This window comes from Micropterus salmoides, unplaced genomic scaffold (genome assembly GCF_014851395.1).
Source record: "Micropterus salmoides isolate LMB-PRFRI ecotype aquatic unplaced genomic scaffold, ASM1485139v1 Ms_hic_scaffold_17, whole genome shotgun sequence".
NCBI lineage: Eukaryota > Metazoa > Chordata > Actinopteri > Centrarchiformes > Centrarchidae > Micropterus > Micropterus salmoides.
Genome location: NW_024040817.1, coordinates 25,391,919 through 25,417,065, shown reverse-complemented (window position 1 = coordinate 25,417,065; position 25,147 = coordinate 25,391,919). Strand labels below are relative to the sequence as shown.

Sequence of the window (25,147 nt, the reverse complement as noted above, 5' to 3'; positions counted from 1 at the left end):
TCAATTTGTGCTCTTCTGATGACACAACACAGAGGAGAACACCAGCAGGAAACCAAAAGAGGAAAAACATCTGGCATCGTAGGAAGATGCAGTATTTAGAGCGTAAACATAACTACAACCACAGAATGGGACAGTACAGACATGACCAAGGCCCACCACTCCCAAATGGAGCAGCCGCACAGCGCCCATCACTTCCCGCTTCCACACACAACAAAAATATACCTCATCCGAGCAGCACAGCCGGCGCCTCACACTGTAGCTCCAAGCCTTCAACATCCACACACAGCATGCCTTCCTTTACTGCCACTGTGGACAGAATAGGCCACCAAGAAAAGCCAAAGGGACCAGTGAACACAGAGTCAACAGCCGCCACACCCTCAGTATCAAGCAACATAAACCCACTGCCACACAGACATCAACAGGAATCCCCACAAAGTACCCCGCTATCGACTGTGAGACGGTGGGTACGGGACCAAAGGGGAGCATCAGCCAGGGCCGCGTAGTTTTGAAATTCTTACAGTATCGTCCACCTCATATTTAAAACTAATTACTCTTTTATCTTTTGTTTTATACAAGTTGCTAAATACGATATCTTCATTGTCTTTTGTTACATCGGTTTCATTTTAATACTACGATGATAACGTCTCGGGTTACGTATGTAACCCTTGGTCCCTGAGAAGGGGAACGAGACACTTCGTCAGTGACGACACTATGGGAACGCCTCTGGGAATGGCAGGGCTGAACCATAAATGAAACTACTCCAATCCTATTGGTGTTGCTAGTACGGTAGCGTGTGACGGCATAACTGGAGGCGTATATAAGCACGCCGGCGCACCGGACACATTAGCTCTTTGCTATAAAGCAAGGCACTCCAGGCGGGGTGAGGTGTGGCAGACTGACGCAGTGTCTCGTTCCCCTTCTCGGGGAGACGTTCCCCTTCGAGGGAACTCAAACTGCGTCGGTAACAACACTAACCCCCGCCTGCCCCCAGCGTGCAGCACCCCGTAGGCACGACTAAGAGGAGAGCGCACACGTGCAGAAGGAAGGTCCAGACTTTAAAACAGGATGAAAGTGTGAGGAGTGGCCCAGCCAGCTGCTTCACACAAATCCTGGAGCGAAGCCCCTGAAAGGAGGGCCCTAGAAGCCGCCATGCCTCGAGTAGAGTGCGCCCTCACGGCCATAGGTGAAGGCAAACCGCGCACCTGATAGGCCAGGGAAATATTCTGAACGATCCCGAAACACTCCAGCAACTGGTCTGCTTTCCTCCACCGGAAAGACGTCTCCCGTCCTCCGCCGTCACATGAGGTGGGGCAAACTCCAGGCATCGTGGAGAAACCGAAAGTGCCTGGAGATCCCCCACCCTCCTCAGAGAGGTGATAGCGAGGAGAAAGGCCATCTTAAGGGTCAGGTGCTTGGCCTCAGCCGACTCCAGGGGTTCGAAGGGAGCCCCAGCCAACGCTTCGAGAACCACTGCCAGGTCCCAAGTGGGAACCCTGGAACGAGTCACGGGTCTCATCCTCCGGGCGCCCGACCAGTGGAAGCCTCCCCAGAACGCAGAAATGGCAGCCACATACACCTTGAGCGTGGACGAGGAAAGGCCAGCAGAGAAACGGTCCTGGAGGAACTCCTGTACCATAATCACCGGGCAGGTAACTGGGTCCACTGCCTGTCCTCTACAACAGGTGGCAGTTAAACACATTCCACTTCAGGCCGTACATCCTTCTCGTGTACGGGGCTCTGGAGCTGAGTAGCGTCTTGACTGCTCCTGCCGTCAGGCCCGCCTCCAGGAACTGCGCCCCCTCAGGGGCCAGACCCACAGCTGCCACAGGGCGAGGCACGGGTGAAAGACCCGGCCCTCCACCTGGGACAGCAGGCCTCTCCTCAGAGGGACCTGCCAGGGTGGGCCCTCCAGGAGTGATATTATGTCCGAGAACCACACTCGGGCCCGCCAAAAACGGTGCTACTAACAGTAGGCAGACACCGTCCTGATGGACCCGCTCCAGAACCCCCGGGAGCATAACAACTGGGGGAAAAGCATACGGACGCAGCCTCGGCCACGTCTGCACCATGGCATCCAGCCCTAGCGGGGCTGGGGGTGAGAGGGAGAACCACACTTGACTGTGCGTAGTCTCTTGAGACGCAAACAGGTCCACGTCTGTAGGGCCGAACCTTTCGCACAATAACTCCACCACCTCGGGGTTGAGTCTCCATTCCCCCAGGCCTCAGCCCGTCTCGACAGCAGGTCTGCTCCTTGATTCTGGGTCCCAGGGATATACATCGCTCTGAGACAGCAGTCTCTGCTGGGACCACAGGAGGATCTGATGCGCCAGTTTGCATAACGGGCACGAGCGCAGGTGGTAGTGGGCCCCGCCTACTCGAAACCTCAGGACCTCTTTCCCCGGGCCCGCCGTGACTGAATGATGGACCTCATATCCGTCTTCTCGGGGGGCTGTGGGCGAGAGCGCCGCCTCGCATCCCAGGTTTGTTGAGGGGGACCACAGGAAGCGACGCTTTGCTTCTGGTGGTAGGAGCTAGAAGGGGGCTGAGCTCGTCTCTCTTCAGCCGTCGCCGTCCTGGACCCAGACTGGCGGGGGAGATACTGCTCAAACGCCTCTCCCTGCATTTTGACATCCACTGACTCACCAAACAGGCCAGTAGTCGTCAGTGGCGCATCAAGGAGGAAAGCCTTTTCCTTCTCCTGGATGCCCGAGAGGTTGAGCCACAAATGGCACTATATCCTCCTTAGAGGGGCCCCCCTCATGGTCACATTCCTTTAGCAGATGGGCCTGGTATGCCTGTAGGATGGCTATAGTGTGCAGGCTTGCACCAGCTCAACCCGCCGCCATATAAGCCTTGCCCACCAGAGCGGATGCCAAACTGACATGTATATTAATGTTGGCTAAATCTCAAGGTTAGCTTAACATAGCACTTCAGCTGAAGTGTCAAAAGACACTTTTATTATCCCCACTACTTTGTGCAAAGTTATAATTTTGAACATTCATACCTAACAAAGTTGTAGTACATAAAATGTAAAGTGCCAATGTTTTACTTTTGAAGCAAAAAAATAAATAAAATTGTGCTCATTTCAGATTAGACTTTAACCACATGTGAACAGGAAGTTGACCATAGAACAAGAAGTCACACAGGGATAAGCTGTGTGATCGCTCAGGGATAATCTAAGAGTTTGTAAAGCCTGCTTTCTGAAAGCCTTGGTTGATTTATCCTAAGTATTGCCACATATTTAGACTGACTATTTTACCTTGCCAAAACATACGGAGCCATGGTGGGGGTTAATAAACTGAGAAAAAAATCCAAGATTCATGTATCAGATTTATAAGAACAGAAATCAGACAAAAAAATCTAAATCACTGGTGTTTTCTTCTGAATACCACCAATCACGGCAAAGTCTCTAAGGTGCATGATTATATAGCCTAGTGATTGTGGGCTAAACCAAAGTCCTTTTAGGCAAGTCATGCCACTCGGCCACCATCTTGGCAAAGCCTCTGGGCAGCTATTTCGGACTAACAAGACCAGGCTCCTGTCTAAATGAATGGGGAGAAAGCCAGATATACACTTTCACTGGTCACTGGGACATAAAAACTACATGAATAGAATCAGCATTTAAATCTGATAAAAATCGCTGAAAAAGCCAAATAAGGTTTAAAAAGCTTTTCCCAATTGGTTCTACTTCTCCTGCGCATGCATCACCACTTCCGCGCATGCAGTAGAAGTAAAACAGACCCTTACGTCAGTGGAACCCCATGATTGGCTTACATATGTTGATGTAGACGATTGGCTTTCTAGCGCCAACTTTACCATAGGGGAAAGTCCGTAATGGTAAAGTTTTATTGAGAATGTGATTGAGTAGCATGTCTCCTCCAAATGTCATGTCTCTGGCTAAACTCATCTATTTCCTCACTGCTAAATCTGATTGTGAAGTCTACCATAATTTTCCACTGCATACATAATACATGGCAGAGGTGATGTTGCAACCTTGCAAAGAGAAGCGATGTGGTTCCTTGAAAAATAAGAGAAGACTAAATCATGCCTGCATGTGTGCTGACTCAGCAGGGATGGTATTATATGTACTAAAAGTTCATCTACAGGAGAATATATAATTGAAAGCAAAACAGAATGAGAGCTTTACTGTATTATAGTCCATTACAGACTAGTTGTTTCCCTTTACATAAATTGATGTTTCCACTGATGCAGAAAAGGCAGACATCTGGCAGACATCATTTTAAACCAAACCACGTTTTCTTAACCCTAACCAAGTGGTAATTTTAACTTAAGCCATGGTCTAATCATAACCACCTTGTATATGTGCCTAACCTAACCAAACCTTAACCATTTTTGCAACGTCGCACTGTCAGTACGTGAGGCCATGGACCAATTTTTTTGTGTTTCATATAGAAGACATTCTTCTCTTGTTAACTGATCAGTTGGGGTTTTTTTGAGTCACAAGGCATTTCTAAGAAAACACCTCATTTGCATTTTTTAAAAAAAATGAATGAAAATACAGATGTCATATCTGAAGCCTACTCCTTACTTACAGTCAGCTCAGAACGAATGTATGTGTCCATGTAAACGTCCATATATGTGTGAATGAGATTATGTGTAAATTATTTTGTATGCACACATGCATTTATGTATGATATGTTCCAGCCTGTTCTTCTGCAATGGCTCAATGGCACCCGCCTGGAGATTTAGTGTCCACCAACTGTTTGCATCAAATCAATATCCCATCCATGCAAATTAAACATGTCTTAACTTCCTGTCTCTGTGTGTCAATAGACACACTGTGTGAAAGAAGCTGGCTGACAATAAGTGACTGTTTAATAGTGAGTTGAAATTAAACCTGCAAGGGTAGACTATTGTACCATGACTTCACTGCCCACATCAGTGGAGTGATGACATCTTGACTTCCAGTTATTACAAAAAGTATAACAGCCCCCTCTATGTTTAAACGTGTAATCACAGCTTAAAAGGCCTCATTTTAAACTCAATTGCACAGAAAGATGTGGTATTCTTATTTGAATCTCATAATTTCTTGCCATTCTTAATCCTCTTCATCCATTTTTGCATTTCTCTATGCATTTCTGCGTCATTATGCAAATGAGGAGGGGCTGTGTCACAGATACAGAAGATTAAAATGAATGGATAAATCAAGAGATATATACATTTGTCTCATTGTATAATTTGATTACTGCCTTCATTTATTTATGTACTTTATTTTAATCGGATGCTTATTTATTTAATGAGCATTTATTTATTTCTGTATTTATTTTCCTTGTCAGAATTGGTCCCCCATACAACAGGATCATTCACATTCATTAAACATTTTTTAGTTCTTTACTTTTCCCTCAGTAGAAATAGGTTAGCCACTCACAGTTTGTCTACCACTCTTTAATGTCTGCAACAAGGCAGTTGGTCTTCTTATTCTTGTTTTGCATGATAAATTATTTGCTATCAAGTTTATGAATAGTTTAAATGCTAAGAGAAAGATCTCCGACCTGTAAAAAACATGATCTTTTGTTTCTCAGCTAGCTCCTCGATAATTCCATACTCATGACTTCCAGGATGTTTTCCAGTTTTAAACTTTGTGTCTTTGAGTTTTTCCCAGTAATGATTCCAGTTTCCATATTTGTCTGCTCCATAACCAAACACACGGACCTGTTGGATAAGAAAAATAACAACAAAAACATCTATTAACTAACAGAATTACATAATGTATGTACATAATGAAACACTGCCTTTGCAACAAGTGCCACAACTTTCAAGATGTTAATTTTGTAATCACACTACATAAGCAGTACTGGCAGCGGGACTACTGAGTGGGCCACAGCATTCAAACTGAACTGTCTATCAAGCCAGTCAGGCCACAAGTCTGGGTTAGCCAATGCAGGTCTGGTTAAAACAGCAGAGCTCTTTGCTGGGGTGAATGCAGGATTCAATGGCAGTTTAAGGGAAGTTAAGTCTGAGTTAGAGAATAGTGTCACCTGTCTTTGGGCTTAGTCGATTTGTGATGGCACAGCCTGATAGCCATTGAAGGATTTAATTATAGGTCAAAACATAATTTACATCTACTTGTTGTTACAGCAACACTAGTGACATTCACAAGGATAATAATTAACTCACCTCGTCACAAATATGGAGGGCAAGAATCAAAGTCATAAAGCCAGTGGATGGATAACTGCCCTTCTTTTGCAGCCACATGTCATGAACATACCTCATGAAAGCTGGATTGATCACCATCACCTGTTATGAATCAGAATTAACCTTTACACTTATTTCTAGGAGCCACTGCCTTTGTAGCCAATAAAATGTGTTGTTGAATGCTTTCAAAATAATACTCACCAAATCCTTGTTAGCTTTGATATTTGACTTAACTGGCACATATGACCTGTTGAAAATACAACATTAAATAAAGGATACTGCTTTGTTTTGCTTTTTTTTCAGTAAAATGATATACTAGGCATTCCAAAACAAAACTAAAGCAGAGATGATTCTTAATTTATATGTTCCATTTCTGAACTCTAAGAACTTTTCAAGCTATTTAAACAATGAAAGTGGATGAGCCCCATTCATTCTCACAGGTTTTAGGCACCTCCTCTCCTGCTCCTACTTGCTCTCATGTTTGCTGGTCCCTATTGGCTCAAACTGGCATGGAAGCCTGTCCTTAACACACCCTCCAGGTTGAAAAGAAGTGCCCTTAAAGGCATTGAAAATGTACTAGAAATTCACATAGTGTGCTTATAGTACATGTAAGTCTATTTATTAAAAATATATTTGTACCACAGGAGTAAATACTATTGAGGTTTACTTTGTGGAAGTATATTGTTAAACAATTACACTTTAAGCGGGTTAAAAATATATTCATGCCAATTATGCTCCATTGTCCACTGCAATATATTTAAAATATTAATGTGATTGTCAAATGTTTTATGCCTGTTTTCTAGATTTTCAAAACCTATTTTTATAACATTTTAATATATTTTTCAAAAGCAGAGTATTTCTTATATAGCCTACACTTTTTTTCTTTTCTTCTCTTTTTTTATTAAAATTTTATTTAACCAAGTAAATAGCCAGTTGAGATCCCACGCTGACCTTGCCAAGAAGGTAGCAACACACATCTTTAATGTAAAAAAAAAAGTATGGTAATAAGCATACTTTAAATCATAATGTAGTTATACTGTTTGTAAACAGTAAACACATATACACAGGGGCAAAGTGTGCCCTCCTGCCCAGCCCGCTAGTGCAATGCAATCAATTTGACCAATCAGAATCAAGATTTTCTAATCGACGCCCCAATCACATTGCGTGAAAGTCAGGTTACTGTGTCAAGTTAACGTAGTGTTGAGAGGGAAGCTAATTTTGGCCTGAAAATTATGTTGTTTCCCAGGTTTGCTTTGTTTTACTTTCCCGACTCGGACATGGCAAAGGTGGACACCACAGACATAATAACAACTTAACACTAGAACCGCCAGGGTTCGTTGTATACCTAACCGCCATAGCGGGTAAAATTTACCCGCTATAAAAATGCCGTGATTTTGAGATTATTTCTGCTACATGTTGCTTCAACACATTTAGCACCTGGCGCTTATAGGTATGAATGCCCATTTTTTAAATCTGGCTTTACCTTGACATTTTTTAACAATAGGGGGTGCTACATAACACACTTTTAGGAAAAGTCAAAGACTGGGGGACTTGAATATTATATTGAAACAAAGATAGGGGAGACCGGGTGTAGCTACACTGGTCCCAAGAAATAATGGCCATGCATCATACAGATGTCTTTTGAAGATTTATTTTATGGCAACTCTCTCCTTCGTCAGCAGACACTGTGAAACTACAAGAAAATAATAAGACGTACAGCTTAAAACATTCATCTCACATTCACTTTAAAGCCTTTCAAGCTAGTGTCCACTGATAAACAGGCCCTAACACATTAACACAAGCGAAATGCAATGAAATCATACAATATAACCAAACATAAATATTGTCCACGTAAAGTACACCAACAAGTACCATACACAAAGGTAAACAAATGAAAGGCAATTACCGTGTGCGCCTCTTGAACCAAGTGCAGAATATGGTTATTTTGGGGCTTCATTTCGTTCCTCTGCATGCTCTGCTCTGCCTCCACATTGTCTCTTACCCATAATGCCATGGTTATGCCCTTATCTTAACTCTGTTCATGTGACCCATTTCCCATTACTCTCTGTTGTTCGTTGAAATAAACCTTATATAAAAGCACAACATTTTTAACAGTATTTAAATTAAAGACATATTTGTGAATGTTACCCCTTTTAACATCTTCACATGTTTTTCCTATTTTTAAATGGCTGTATGAACTCAAATATTCATGAACTTACACATACAAATATACAAAATAGACATTTCAATTAAACATGTCTTTGAGACAGTTACGGGTATGGTTGTAACATGGAGAGAGTTGTAATAACACCAATTCCACCAAATAGAGATAAGATAGGAGTTAGGTGATCATTTCAGTATTTACCTACTTCCTCCCCGATCAGGCATCAAGTCTGGAAACAGGCATATTCAGAATATATAGAGAAAAAACTGATTTTGAGATAAGAAAGTAAACCACTTCAAGCACTAACTGAAACTCTGAATAAGAATACACACACACACACACCTCATTTTAGTTAGACTTAAGGATGTACAGAGATGTTCTTTAATTAGGAACATTTTAGTAGTATTTATTAAGTATACTTTTAAGTAAGTTTATTCTATAGATAAATTTACATACACATACTGTTGATGCACGTGAGTCATCAGACAAAGTCTGTTACAGCAAGAGAGAAACATTGTTCTTTGATATCACTACCTGTTTTGGAAGCTTATCATATAGTGTGGCATCTATTTTTGATTTTTTTATGTGATTGTTACAACCTACCCAAGCATGTGTTACAACCTACCCCGCTATTGGGGTAGGTTGCAACAAGGGAACACATTGCATTTGACATCAACTCACGAGGCCTGTGATATTCTTGTAGAGGATTGAATTGGTGCCATTTGTAGTGAACAAATGTGGGTACTTTGTATAAAAATTTGAGAGTTCTAGCCAAAAAATTCAGTGAGTTATAGTTGCTGAAGCAAAAAGTGTTACAACCATACCCGGTCTTAAACCTAAACCTGTAGCCTGTTTTTTACTTACAGAGTAAAACCATAGCCTGATGTACAACTCCTCTACAACTATTCACAGTTGTCACAGCTTATAAACTACTGTAAGTCAACACACCCCCAGCCACCGTTAATAATTAACGCTGATGGCAGCCAGCGGGACTTAAATCATTAACTCAATCAACCACCACTAGTTTGGCAAGCACTAGTTTGGCAAGCACGCTCATCAGACTTTTCCTAAATATAAACATTGTTCACAACTCCTGCACCTCGAGTCCGACTCAAGTCTGAAGTATCAAGTCGAGTGTGAGGTCACTGTTTGTGCAGCTTAAGTCGGACTCGAGTCCGAGTCTCAAACTTGAGTCCGAGGCTCAATCTCGAGTCCCCGTCTCTGGCTAATGCTAGCTAACAGGTTGATTTATAACTTTAATAGTAATTTTCTGATATTTTTTAGGTGATATTAGTCAACTAGCATCTTCATAGCTTCATAATCTAGACAGCCACTTTCATCTGCCATAGAACCGGTGTTGAGACTAATGCGTTACAAAAGAAATGCAATTACAGTCATGTATTGCTTTTTGCTGTAACGCAGTAACGTTAATATAAGGCATTACAAGGTACAAGGTTGTTTATTTGTCATTAAACAGACAAAACTGCATAAAAAAACAAAACTTGTAGTTCCTTCATGCTACACACACACAGCATATAATTAAGTGCAAGCCTATATTAAAATATGGAAAGATATAAATCAAATCAAATAAAACAATATCTACTAATAAAATGTTGGTAATATTATAGCAGTTAAAATCTCAGTAATGCCCATTACAAAGCATTTTAAACCGAAATTAAGTGGTGTTTATTTTTATATACAATTCAAAAACACCACTAAACATTTTGCCACTGCAAAACATATCTTACCTACCTGTTGCTGGAATTTGATGGTTAAGAATGTAGGCAGGCCTGTGCATGCGTGTGTGAGTGCTCAATTCAGCTTTTGTACTGTTAAGATGACCAGTAAGGTCTTTATCACTGGTATGAGTATAAATGCAATTAATATGATGCTGTCTATACGCTAAAGAAGGGTCGCCTGGGAGCTGGAGCCAATCCCAGCAGACAACAGGCAAACACTGGACAGGTCGCCAGTCCATTGCAGGGCCACACATAGATAAACAACCAGTCACACTCACACTCACACCTAAGGACAATTTTAGGGACACCAATTAACCTAGTCTGCATGTCTTTGGACGGTGGGAGGAAGCTGGAGCACCTGGAGAAAACCCACGCAGACACTGGGAGAACATGTAAACTCCACACAGAAAGGCCGGGGCCCGAGACCTTCTTGCTGTGAGGCAAGTTGTCATTTTCGTACAAATTAATTTTAAAGTTTAGCTAATGCTAATATGAAGTATCAGCTAAGCATTTGTGTTAATCTAGTCAAAAGTGGATATCTTCCAAAGTTACACTGCTTTTAGAGATTTCACTTCACTGCAACCACGGATGGGGGAATCATTACAGTGACCAATATAACTCATTAATAACAGCGATGTCAACGTGTACACGGGTATGTGAGAATTGTTTTAAGATGCGCTTGAAATAATATTTATGTGTCCGGTAATGCCTGACCACACTATATAATAGCATGTGATGTTATATAAAATACTGCTCAACTTTATGTAAATTTACATGGTCATATATCATGTATTAAACTTTTAAAAGTTGAACCAACCCTTTGCCACATTTAACCAACTTAATGTTGGGCCCAGATGGGAGTCTGAATTTCCTGCCTTAGCTAAACAAAATCAAATAATGAATGATGAGAATGATTTGCTGTAAGAATCAGTGTTTAATCAAGATATGCAAATGAAGAACTAAACTAAACTAGGTGGTAGTACTGCCGTAACTGTGAATATTTTTTCTTTTAGGAGCTTTCTGGGATTGTTTTTTTTATCCAAGACCTCAACACTGATATTTGGAAAAGACACACTAGCCCGATCCACATTCACAGGGAAGTCTGGCATTCAAAGAGCCAGCTGGACCCTCAAAAGCTCAATGTGCTCATAGGTATGTCTGGCTCCTGCACACAATCACTGTTTTTGCTCTTTTCTTGTGAAAAATAAACAATATAAAAATAAATATTATTATAAAATATTGTTATACATGTAAGTAATTGGCTACTTTTGTACTTCACAAATTGACTGCTGTGTTAATGTGAAATGACATGTAGAGAGCACAGCTGTTAAGCAGGTCTTAATGTTTTGTTCTTTGCTGTTCTTGTTTAATAACATTTTATCATATACAGCTCATTGGCTGAATGTACAGTAGTGTTTATGTATTGTTTCTGATCATGTTGTAATGGAAGAACGTCTCCGGTTACGTATGTAACCCTTGTTTCCCGAGAAGGGGAACGAGACACTGCGCCGGTGATGACACTGTGGGAACACCTCTGGGCGGGGCTGAAATCATGAATGAAACTATTGACTACTGATTCAAATAGGCCACCACTGCCGTGTTGTCGGTCCTGACAAGGACGTGGCGACCGCGGGAGCCTCTTGCAAAGCGGCACCCACCCCGTGAGCGAGGCGTCTGTCGAAATAATTGTCCGGCGATATGACGCTCCCAACACGGGACCCTGGGACAGGAACCAAGATTTCCTCCATACTGACAGGGAACAAAGGCAACCGTGATCGTAACCCGTATCAGACGGAATGGATTTCCCCTCGGGGATAATCCCTTTGATTTTAACCACTACTGCAGGGCTTTCATGTGCAGCAGGCCAGACGGGATTACGCTGGACGCTGCCGCCATGAGACCCAACACCCTCTGAAAGGGTTTCACAGTGATGGTGCGGCCTCGTTGCACTCTGGTCACTGTGGACAAAATGGACCCGACGCGTGCAGGAGACAGTTGGGCCTGCATAGTCATTGAGTCCCACACCACGCCTAGGAATATAGTCCATTGGGCAGGCGGAAGAACCCGATACTGGTACGTCGCGCCCCCGAAGGCGAACCTCAGGAACTTCCTGTGAGAGGGACGGATGGAGATGTGGAAATATGCGTCTCGCAGATCTATCGTGACAAACCAATCCTCGGATTGGATGTGACTGATGATGGCGGGGATGGTAAGCATCCTGAACCTGAATCTCCGCAGAGACGCAACCCATCCGTCCTTCTTGGGAACTATGAAGTACCGGCTGTAGAACCTGGACTGTCGGGGAAATAAGCTCTCTGGCCCCGTTTTCCAGCAGAGAGCGAACTTCTTGTCCCAACACCTGGCTCTGCCCCACGTGCACCGCAGTCCAGACCACCCAGTTGAAGTTTTGGACCTCTTTCCCCGAGCCTGCCGAGACTGAATGACGAGATATTGCTCAAACGCCTCTCCCTGCGTTTAACAAAATAAATAATCTGGTAGTTAGTTAATTAGAGGTTAATTTTGCTTTTATATAAACAAAATCATTTTTCCCCTTTTACAGATGCTGTGATAAGGCAGTTTCCAAGTCTGCTGTGCAAGCCCTCATTCGCAGAAAATGCAACAACATATATAATAATAAATATAATAATATATAACATCCTAGATGGTATGTTGCAGGTTAATGGTGCTGGGATGTGTTACTTTCCTTCTACTGGACATGTATTGAGATTGGGGAATTAAGCCAACTACACTGTCTGACACAGGACATGAAGTCCAGTCTCTTGCATGACAGTCAGTCATTACTTTTAGCCTTCCCTACACAAAGGGAAAACTACGTCTTGTACTGGCGCTAACTGTTTGTATTGGATGTAAATTGTGTGCTGCAGGATTAATTGCAGCATGAATGTTAATTCCTAGGGACACTCTGCTAAGAGACAAGCACAAGAATTAAAGACTGGCGGTCAGAAGATGGCGCTGTTTCTTGACTTTGGCCCATAAGCCTACAGAGCCCTTCAGAGGGGATGGTCTGGTGAAGTAGAATTGTGGTTCACATTGTTGGGTGGCCATCTCTCTCAGAAAGGTGTGATAGTCAGTTTTATTTATTTATAAATAATAATTTAATAATAATTAAGTCTTTACCCCCTGTTACTTCTTTGCTTACTCTTAATATGGGCCCTTCTCAAACACGGTCATATTATTTGAGCTGCTGGCTGTTTTCACTGAGCTTGGAAAATCCAGTTTTTTCTAACCTGGAACAACATGCAGAACAATCAGTAACACTTTATTTTAAGGTGCTTGTAATAAGCAGTTATTACCAGTAAATAAGCAGTAATTAAAAAATAATAAACACTTATAAAACCTCATAACATGCTTATAAACACAAATAAGTGTTAACTAAAGCACAATTACCTAATTTATAATTGCTTATAAGACCCCCATGCTCTTATTGGAAACTTGTTGATGGTTTATGTACCTGTCTTTAACATTAATAAGATGTTTATTAACGTTAATTAGACTTTATATGGGTTGGTTATTGAGAACGTAACAGAGTTGTTATTTCGTTGTAAGACACTTTTAGTGAAATTTAAAAAAAAATCTTAATGTTAATAGGCAGCTTATAAAATACATCTTTATTAACATTGATAAGACTCAAAATATGAATGAACACATTTCTTATTTCTTATTAACATCTGTATGAGCACCTACTAGAAACTTGTTAACAAGTTATATATACCTTAAGAACCTTTAGATGTTTATTAAAATTAATGACTGTTAGTAATATCCCAAAAGACATTTATTATTGGCTTGTAAAATATTTATGGGCTCCACCCAAACAGAAGTTTGTCCTCCTGTACTTTGGCCTGGAGTGAAGTCAGAGTAGGAATCCCTCGTTATTAAAACTTATTTAAGACTGCACCAAATTCCAAGTAGGAGAAAATTTCATAATGTAATTAAATATTTGATATTAACAATTAAATGTTATGTTTGTATCTTTACATGAATATATCTAGTTTTGAATTAATATGCTTTTGTGACACTGTGCATTTTGTCTTTACAAAATGTATGAAGTAATCACAGCCAATCTTCTTAGGTAGGCTACATACACGCACACAATAATTATTGTGCGGGAGGAGCCTGGAGGAGCCTCATTGACTCTAACTTCCCTTCCTGTTCTGTTGGTCTGGAAACCCCTTGCATTCAAATGAGGAACATGTGGATCAGCTACGTTACTACAGTCTTTACAGTTTTATAATAGCACAAAAACGAGGCTTTACGTGTAATTTAAATATAAATTTGTTATAATGGATTTATACTGGAAGCTGGAGTAATGTAACTAAGTTTTACTGTTACCATGTGGCTAAAAGTTACTTCTGTGCCATGCAAAGCTTAAGCTGGTAGGTAGGTGGCTTTAGTTGCTTCATGTGTAACTGAAACTCTGCAAGTGCCAATAAAATAGTTGATTCTAGTGTAAAGTCATGCATGCAGCTATAAAATAAGGCATGTAGTGTAAGCTAACATAGGCAGTTGGATTTTTAGAGCAGCTTGAATGATGTCTTTCGGTAACTTTGTTTTCTAACAACCTGGACATTTGAAATTGGTCCAAGAGACTGCTGCATGAAAGAAGCTAAAATGTAACATTAATAGGCAGCTGCACACCTTCAATTTACATCCACAACATGTGCTTGTTTTGCCACTGACATGCTAAGATAATTATTCTTAGTGTCTGACAACATTATGGAAAGAGGTCGACCTTTTGTTAAAGAATAGGATCCTTTTTGTTTTAACATGAAACATCCCTGATATCGCCAAACCCACCAGACTCCATTCAAATTAACTGTATCATCATAAAACACACTTCATTTAAAGTCGACAGAAACAGGATAAAACCACAAACCATCTTAGTTGTCATTCCATTGTTCCAACAGCCACCACTCTGGTTTGGTTGAAATAAACCCTAAAATCATCTATTTACATGTAACAAGTATGCTGGCTCTATACATGCTAAAAGTATTGATTATTAAATGGAGTCTGGTGTGTTTGGTGATGGCAATGTAAGGACCCTTTCTATAATGTTGTCAGACACTAATAGCTAATAACGATCTGAACCTGTCAGTGGCAAAAACAGCACTTTTATTGGATGTAAATAATACATACATATATATACATATATGCAAAAAACTAACCAACTACTGTATAAAAATAAATAAAATAAGAAATGTACAGAAGTATATCAGGTAGCTGTATTAGGAAAGCAAATTACAATGTGATGTGCAATCTGTGCATATAGTGTGTGAATGTCCAATTTACAGTTATATTAACTAGCTCATGGGCCAGACAAAAAGTTGTTTTCATTTCAGATGGCAGAGTTCTACTTGTCTCGTTTGGGGTTTTTTTGCATTTCACAGAGCAAAAACTAAGTAAAAAAATATATAGGCTTACTATATTTTTTAAATTATTTTTCACTCTTTTCACTGTTTTTCACAGCAAGACTTAATTTCTAATGTGTATGCACCAGATGTTGCTGGCTGTACATTAGTCACCATTATCTTGCTGATATATTTATGTTGATCCCATGGTGGTAGTTTCTAGGGTTACCTTTTCTTAGTATTCTGTTTCTCTTTCCCTGTGTCTCTACTTCTTATCTCATGACGTTTCTCTTTCTCAGATCAAGGAAGAATTCTCGAGGATGAGACTGAAGCCACTACAGTCCACATTCCCAGAGTAGTTGGACAAACACATGGAAGAGAGCTGTTGGGAAGAAATTTGATGAGAACCTTGACATCATAAACAAGGTATGTACTTTTAATATTGTAGCTGTTAGTTTAATGTTGCGGCATTCTGATATCTGTACTGTAAGATAATCTCATATTTCATATATTTGTAGCAGCACTGAGTCCTGAAGAGAAGCTGTGATCAGAGGCCTCATTCTCTACATTGATGATAAGACAGATGAGTTAATCAAGGACTACCAGGTAAAGACCTTCCTAATTTCTGACCTTCAGCCTTTAATAATTCACACTGGAGGAATCACAAATTTATTTCTTGATTTATATATACATGACTCTCTCCACATGAATATTTTTCAATTCACAGAAGATAGTTATTGTTTATAAATGTAGGCAAATCCATGTGAGAAAAACATTTAGGTTAAGTATTTCTGATGCACACACACATTTCTTGAGTTAAATCCCAACAACGCTCAAAACTACCACAGCAACCACATGATCCCACCCAGATTTCTGTTCAGAGGAAGAGCAAAGAGCAAATGTGTTCTTAACATCTAGCAAAAAAAAGTAGGTTTAATTCTCTCTGGAATATTTCACAGGTTTGTGATCACAACAATGCTCTAGCCATCCAAGAGGCCCTCCCTTAATTTGTACTCAACATATTTGTGGCCAAGAAAAATCAGGGAGGGAGGTCTTAAAAAGCAAGCTGGAATAGCCATCACAGGAGCAATGGTCTTTTTCGGTATTCCCATTGTAGCACTGGCTTTCACCTACCTAATGGGCCTTTTAAGGTTTTATAGAAGACATTGTTGAAGGTAGAGGACTGAAAAACACAATTGTATTGAAAGAAATCTGTACAATGTCATTTTTTTATTGAAAAAAATCCGTTGTCATACATAATGTTATTTAGAGTTAAAAAATGAAATAAATTAAACACACTGAAGCTAAAATGAATGCCATATTAATGTCTTAGTAAAACCTGAACAAGCCTACATTTGTAATGAATAATGACCACAAAGGGTTTAGGAAATTACCAGAGTAACTGTTAATTAGTTTAAACCTAGCAGGTGATTTCTACATTGTCTGTTTAAAACTGCCCAAGAGGTGTGGCATATATTGCAAATATAGTATCATGTGGTATGTGGTATTCCTACTTTGTTGAAATATGACTTTTGACTTGTTGACTTTTTTCGGTAATCAGAGCACTGGGAATGGGAGGAGAGTGTGATCTCAAAGCCACTGCAAAAACACACATTTGCCACTGGAGCCAGAAACACATACTCTGCTCAGACTTTTGAATAGATTAGTCTGTCACAATTGCAATACGAACAGACAGGATAAAACTGGGACATGGGATCACAGTGAGAGTACATCTCTCTCCCACTGCAAACAAACCTTTTCATCTATTCCAAAACCAATCATAAAGAGGTGATCCTAATTACTAATAAAGATAAAAAGAGAGATAAATCTCTCTCCCATGATTCATGGCGAAAACTGTGCACTAGACCAACCTGAAACTGATGAAACTAAGCTAACGGAGCCTTACTGACTGAAAAGGCTCTCCACAGTCCACTGTACTCGGGAACTACCAAGACCTGACCTTTGACCTGTTCGTTGGTTCTATCCGGGCCAATACAACGCGTAAAATTGTCTTGCGTCGTTCATACAATGTGGTTATGATAACAGAAATAAGTTTAGTTGATAAGTAGTTTATAATTACGAACAATTAAGATAGCCACTACACCTAATTCAAACCCCCCTCAACCTCCTCCGGCCAGTTCACTAAGGCAGGGCCTGGGACTGCGTGTGGATATAAATGATATGGCACTGGTTTAAACATATGCTAAATGTCCACTCCTCAAACATGTATAGTAGCCAATGAAGTCTATTGCGGCCTAATGCACACAGGTTGTCTCAACAAATCCGTTGTTAGGCAAAGATCATAATCAACACTCTCACAGACAGTAACGCTCCATCACAGACTGTGGTTGGAGATGGTTGGATGTTTTTATTACAATCAACAGTCAAAGTTAGTGATGGTTAAATATTGAGGTAATAACAAAAAAAACTAATTGAATTCAATCTAGGGAATAAATATACCAAACTCATTATTATCCATTTCATTCCTGTGGCAGGGCTACTAAACTGGTGAGAAAAACCATACACTTGGAAAAGCTTATCTGATGGGTCCATACAACAGCCTTTAATTAAAGCAAAGGTCTCAGACAAAAAAGTGGTTTGTGCAAACAAAACATTTACACCTGTAGCTATCGTAGATGTCCCTGTTTTATCCCGCAGATTAATCTAGGAGACATTTTAGATACCACAGCATACATCAGTTATGGATGTGTGATACATATATATCATCACCAAGGTTGTTCCTTTTTCAAGGATCAATCTTAAGTACAAATATGTTTGATCCCCTAGCTTGCTCATAACTCAACAATGTCTATATTCTGAAAAAAATGTTTTCCTCTCTTGTCATTCCACTCCTCCCAAAACATAGAAACCTGGACTGTGTAAACCATTATTCATCCCTTTGCTCTGGGACAGATGACAGAAGCTGCCCTAGTCTCTGGACCAGCTGATTTTCTGTTGTAGTACTTCTCTGTCATTCTCTTTTGATTAAAGTATTGTGCTTTTTGGCTTTTTCCCTCTCCTTTATTGAGTTATATATCTTTTTTGTGCATGTAACAGGTTTGCAAAGTGAAAAAGCGCAAAGTCCAGCCCAAAGGGAGTTTCCATCTCCCACAGAAAGCTCTGCTCTGAACCACTTGAAACAGCTTGTTTTTAGTCCAGTCCTTCACTTCCTTTACTTGTGACGTCACAATGAAATAAAGCATAAAGCTTGCCAAGCGGCTAGCGGGGTCAAGCTAAGCTAGTCTGAGCGGAGCCCCTTTGGCTCGACTCCCGTTTGTTTGGTTTTCCATCGTAGAAATGTTGCACCTGTACCTGCTTCCAGGTACTTTTTTTCGTATCACCTCACCTCCATCGAGGTTCCAAGCGAGCTGAGGGATACTAAAATGTCAAGCAGGACAGACTGCTGATTGGTGCGAGAGAATATTTACTATTCACTGCCTCATCATTGCGTGCACTAGACAGAGGCCAGCAACAGAAAGTTTAATATTTTACAGTTTTCGTGTGGAATTTCATCACTAAATCCACTTCTGAGAAGTTTTGAGGTCAGAAATCAGCTGTGTAGATTAAGAATATTGACAATGTAAGTGGACGTTTCTTTGCTTGTGTCATTATTATGAGTTAGTCACATCTGGCTAAAAGACGTGCCCGGGAACTGATATAAACAAGCTCGGTGGCCCTGCTCACGAGAGATACATCCACACCGGAGCAGGAAGCGTTTGCCGCATGCAATATGTTGTCTAAAGGAATGGCGAGGATTAAATGAAGTTTCCCAACCCTCTGTTAAATATTTGTACCCTTGGTAAGTGGAGCGAGGTACGTGTGTATTTTAATTTGTTGTTGATGTTGGGAAAAAATTATCATGTGTAATGCTAATTCAAGTAGTGTGGGAGATGTATCTTTGATGCGTGTATTGTAAGATTTATTGTGGCTTTGTTTTAGTTTCATGGTGCGTGATGGAACAATAAAGATATATTGCACTGGTCGAACTCTACGCGGGTTTATTGATGCCAAGGGCTGCTGCAGACAGTTTTACGAGAAGTGATGGCGGAACAAAAATGTGCTTGAATATTTTCGGAGTTGAGGAGCTCCGCAAGTGGCTGCGGGGGAAGCCTGCGCCAACCCGCGGGAGGAGCGTGTGAGGCCGCCCAGCCGCCCACTCACAGAGCCCTCTGCTCCCACCGTCACACAGACCGCTGCAGCAACAACAGCAGAGGAAAACACAGCTGGAAGGTTTTCATACCGCTTATCTGTCTTTACATTCTGAGGAATGTTGAAACGTTTTAACTTAAAAAAGAGAAAGCTGTGTGGATCGCTGGTGTGTGGGTCACATTGAACATTATGTTGCGGCAGTTGTGTGTGGCTTCGCTATGACGACGAGCTACGTACTATCTCTGGGTACTACCTGCAATGGAAAACGGAGCAGGGCAGAGTAGAGTCCAGTCTATCGATTTGCGCTATGGTAGCATTTTTCTGCAAGGCAGCATAGATCGTCAGAACACCGGCAACAGTTCAAGGTTTAGTCCTAAAAGACGATGCAACTCCGACTCTGGAAATCCACAATCACAACCTGTAAGTAGGCTTTATTGGTTGTGAATTACACTCACCTAAAGGATTATTAGGAACACCATACTAATACTGTGTTTCACCCCCTTTTGCCTTCAGAACTGCCTTAATTCTACGTGGCATTGATTCAACAAGGTGCTGAAAGCATTCTTTCCAGGGCACGAAGCTCCCGTTCCACCACATCCCAAAGATGCTCTATTGGGTTGAGATCTGGTGACTGTGGGGGCCATTTTAGTACAGTGAACTCATTGTCATGTTCAAGAAACCAATTTGAAATGATTCGAGCTTTGTGACATGGTGCATTATCCTGCTGGAAGTAGCCATCAGAGGATGGGTACATGGTGGCCATAAAGGGATGGACATGGTCAGAAACAACGCTCAGGTAGGCCGTGGCATTTAAACGATGCCCAATTGGCACTAAGGGGCCTAAAGTGTGCCAAGAAAACCTCCCCCACACCATTACACCACCACCACCAGCCTGCACAGTGGTAACAAGGCATGATGGATCCATGTTCTCATTCTGTTTACGCCAAATTCTGACTCTACCATCTGAATGTCTCAACAGAAATCGAGACTCATCAGACCAGGCAACATTTTTCTGTCCAACTGTCCAATTTTGGTGAGCTCTTGCAAATTGTAGCCTCTTTTTCCTATTTGTAGTGGAGATGAGTGGTACCCGGTGGGGTCTTCTGCTGTTGTAGCCCATCCGCCTCAAGGTTGTGCATGTTGTGGCTTCACAAATGCTTTGCTGCATACCTCGGTTGTAACGAGTGGTTATTTCAGTCAAAGTTGCTCTTCTATCAGCTTGAATCAGTCGGCCCATTCTCCTCTGACCTCTAGCATCAACAAGGCATTTTCGCCCACAGGACTGCCGCATACTGGATGTTTTTCCCCTTTCACACCATTCTTTGTAAACCCTAGAAATGGTTGTGTGTGAAAATCCCAGTAACTGAGCAGATAGTGAAATACTCAGACCGGCCCGTCTGGCACCAACAACCATGCAACGCTCAAAATTGCTTAAATCACCTTTCTTTCCCATTCTGACATTCAGTTTGGAGTACAGGAGATTGTCTTGACCAGGACCACACCCCTAAATGCATTGAAGCAACTGCCATGTGATTGGTTGATTAGATAATTGCATTAATGAGAAATTGAACAGGTGTTCCTAATAATCCTTTAGGTGAGTGTATATTTAAAATAAACACGGCAATGTAACTTCACAGACTGTTGAAGTGCAGAGTTGTTGTAAATTGTAAACTATAATGCTAATGTTACACCTGATGTGAAAGCTACTGAGCACACGTTCAAATTGTTTGACCAATTTTTATGTAAAATTGAGTTGAAATATGATGATTTTTGTAGTGGTTTGTGGTAAGATGTGGAACAATGATGTTGTGTGGTTGTGGACTTGAGACTAACTTATAGCATCTGCTAGGTTACGGTCACAGTCTGAAGCGGCTTTGATTTGGATCACACTACCTTGTTTCTTACAACCCGCCCTTCTCTGCTTCTGATTGGCTAGTAGTCCTTACCTGGGAACTGCGCATGTGCAACTCCCAACAAAGATTTTGTACAAGTAAGATGCATCACTCTGTAGCTCAAGAGCGGAACGTACAACACACAAGGTGAAAAGAGGAGCTGCAGCAATGTGCAGTATGAGAAAAATATGGTGTTTTTTGAAAATTAAACCATGTAAACCTGTTCTGGTACAACCCATAAATAAGAACCTGAAAATGAGCATAATATCACCTCTTTAATAAATAATTAAAAGACAACAGTTTGTTGTAACTAAATTTTTCACTCAATACCTCACCAGCGATAATTTCCACGTTACATGATGTCATATTTATTTATTTTGTATTGAACACATTAGGGCTACATGGGGAGTGGGGAGAAATATCTTGTTTTTTGTATTATTCTTTACACTTGTTAAATCACTTTGTAACTTGCTCTACAAATAAGGATTATTATATATTATATAAATAAATTAATAAAGATCTGACTCACCTTCCAGTAAATCCAGTAGAGAAGGCCTTGATGAGCCACTCGAGATCTTGTATCTTGAATGGAAACAGCACAAGATGAGTGTTGTTATCCAAGTCCACGGCACTCTCTGGATACATGACATGATGAGTTGTTCTGGTCCCCACATCTGCTTCAAAGCCTTTGGTAGGACCATGGTTAATTCTAAATAGAACAATGGGATGTTATCTTATATGCCACTGTCATTGACAAAAATACAGTACATTAGGGTACTGCTTGAATTTTAACACTGAGGAAAAAACGTTTATGTTTATCCAAGCAGCAACCTCCAGGACAGAAAAATGAACAAAAAACTGCAGTTCCTCAAATGGACACTTGAGGCCGGCTGTAGCCTGGTTTTTGTATCTAATTTCCCAGTTCATGACAACTGTGAGAGAGTGAATTTTTATATAACTCACCCATTTAAATCGTATTAAGGCTTACAGTTATGCACAATTAAGAGCTTCACAATCCTTAGCTGAAAGATTTACCTTATGATGACATCATGTAAATCTATGAGAGGTCCATATCGTGATTGCTTCAAATTGCCAGAATTTCCCACCACAGCGCAACTCCTGCAGAGGTCAGGGCTGGGTTTTATGACATCTGGACTGGATGGGAACATCTCAAACAGCCTGTCCACGGTTGTTTTATAGGTACTAAAGTCGTGCCTTTCAGCCTGTAAGCGCTGACACACAAACCAAACAAACATTTCTGTTACACTACTTGTGAAATGTATTGCTTCAGTAGTTGTTTAACTAAAACAAATGTTGGGCAGAAGTGATGATGAATTTGTGATATAATTGTGTTTCACTTCCTGATCCTGATCTGATAACTGCAGGTTGAGAGACTGTTCCAGCAACTTACCTTCCACCAGTTGAAAGCATCCTCTGAGAGATTGTATTGCGCTGACAAAAATGGTTCAACAGATGTGTTTAAATGCAGCATAGACCACAGATCATCTTCTGATAAGCATTTGTCAAAAGCACAGGGGTATGTGTCCTGGAGCTGGCTGAAGTATTCTGATAACATTCTTGAAACATGTCCTCTCAACACCCAGATGCCAGTCACACACAGCAGGACAACGAACATCTTCACTTTTGTCTTCGTCATGGCTGTGAACCTTGTGATTCCAGTCTGTAGACAAAGTGTGTGGTGAAATATATAAACTGTCGTATTGTTTATTTTAGGCAATATGAATAATAATAGTCTTACATAAAGTTTTTCAGTTGATTTTTGTTATTATTTCCATTCATTTCATGAGCCAAAGCATGGCATACCTAAAATCTATGAAAATTATGTTGTCCATTAAATGAACCAATAAAGCTGAATCCATTCAAACGTAGCCTGTTGATTTTATTTTTGTCTTACCTGATCAGAGAATAATCCACCTCTACTATAGTTCAATTGAGTAAACATAGCCTATATTTAGATCAGAGCATCTGAGGTTGATGATAAAGAACTAGTGGAATGCCTGCTGCTCCACTTTAGTACAAAGAAGTCTTCTGAGAGTAGGACTGGCACGTTTCTGGCAAAGGAGTTTGACCAAAGGCATTCAAAGATGCATACAGACGTTTATGACGAGATAGAACATTTCCAATCAGTGTATGGATAATTCTTGGATTTTTCTGTTTAAAAAAGGGGAAAAGAGAAATATATGGTTTTGTTTTGTGTGATATTTAGGCCTACGGTGGTCCAGATCATCTGGTGGTGTTCCCCCTGTGTGAAGCAGGTGTGTCACGCCTTTTTAGGACCACTTGTTGACTAACCAGGAAATAACATTCTGATTACACATTCTCACAGTCATCTGTCGGTGTCTTTTCAGAGGTTAGCCTTTACTTTGCTGGAACATAACTTTTTGTATTGGCAAAAAAGTTACATATTAGACCTCTTCACTACGAAAATATGCCCATGGATATAAAGAGAATGTGAATGGCATGCTCTGGAGACATTTAGGAAGAAGATGAGACAATCACATTGCCAAACGCTTTACAACAATAAAACCTGAATGCACAATGTGAGTGAGTCGTGGCAGCTTATTGTAAATTGTAGCCAGACAATACAGAAATAGGCTACTGCTGCTTTTTCTACATTGTTTCATTTAGACCCACAAACACCAAACTCTTAACAAAAGCAGCACACCTGCTCTCACGGATCAGCCTACATGGTTCTATTTTTCCTGCCTGGGGCTGTGGTTCCGTTCTTTTCCCGGTTTCTGGTTTTGGAAGTCTTGGAAGGTATATATGTAAATCATTAGTTAATCAAACTCACTCTTTTCATCAGATGAAGCTCCTGGTAAAACAGCAGCGCCTGATCTGTCTCTCATGCAGTCCACGGAGTCCTAAAATGGAGTGTGAATTGAAAGATATAGCCCCTATAAAAAGGGAAATTGTCACGTGACCCGCTTTTTTATGGCTTAATTACTTACTTTAAACTAAGGTTACCTTCATACTGCAGGCCTAAGGCTACGTTACACTGCAATCTTTAATGCTTAATTCCAATATTGCCCAGATCTCATATGTTTTGACTGAATGTAGCGTTATTTTTTAAATGTGGCCCACTCCGGTGTGAACTGATTGACCCGCATGCGCAAAATAATATTTATATAACATATATAATATTATAACAATATTTTCTCCCAGTTCATTAAAAATAACCACAAATTTGTGTCCTTAATATCTCTCTCTCTCTCTCTCTCTCTCTCTGTCTCTGTCTCTCTTTCTTTCTTTCTTGCAGACTGTTTAGGACATTGTTGCCTCCCACCAGTCTAGTGTCACCATTCCTGTCTGCATCCCACTCTTGGTGCCATAGATAACTCAGTCTCTCACGGATGATCCTTAAAAACTATGTCTGGCCTAGCTCTGCCACCCAATGCCGTCAAAGCAGATATACAGTGCAGACTACTCCTTTACCCAAACCCCTTTCTTTTATTTATGATTATTAAAGATATATGGCAATAAAACAAACAACAGCCAGAGTTCCACAATAAGTTACATTTTTAGAAAGTTATACTATGTTGAATACATTATAGAGAGAAATATACGTGACAAACTAATTTTGACTGCTACTTCCGGTCCCGCCCCCATACCCGATATGTGTATTATCTGATAAGAGGGGTGCGTACATCCTTCCCTTGT

The 25,147-nt window shown here is 40.7% G+C and overlaps 1 protein-coding gene across 1 annotated transcript; it reads right to left on the bottom strand.

The window, feature by feature from the left end:
- Positions 1-5,287: 5,287 nt before the first annotated feature.
- LOC119906741 (CMP-N-acetylneuraminate-beta-galactosamide-alpha-2,3-sialyltransferase 1-like) lies at positions 5,288-23,267 on the bottom strand. The gene is made up of 6 exons (XM_038724079.1): positions 22,878-23,267; positions 22,502-22,698; positions 21,996-22,175; positions 6,358-6,403; positions 6,139-6,258; positions 5,288-5,673 (listed from the first exon to the last, which is right to left on the bottom strand). The coding sequence occupies exons 1-6, from the start codon at positions 23,121-23,123 to the stop codon at positions 5,494-5,496; spliced, it is 969 nt and encodes a 322-aa protein (XP_038580007.1). The 5' UTR covers positions 23,124-23,267; the 3' UTR covers positions 5,288-5,493.
- Positions 23,268-25,147: the final 1,880 nt, after the last annotated feature.

Excerpts from the sequence above, each read along its gene's own strand:
- LOC119906741 (XM_038724079.1), bottom strand. The coding sequence starts at position 23,123 with ATGACGAAGACAAAAGTGAAGATGTTCGTTGTCCTGCTGTGTGTGACT. Across the intron at positions 22,176-22,501 it reads TTACATGATGTCATCATAAG|AATTAACCATGGTCCTACCA; the intron begins GTAAATCTTTCA and ends TGTTCTATTTAG. Across the intron at positions 5,674-6,138 it reads CCCTCCATATTTGTGACGAG|GTCCGTGTGTTTGGTTATGG; the intron begins GTGAGTTAATTA and ends CTTATCCAACAG.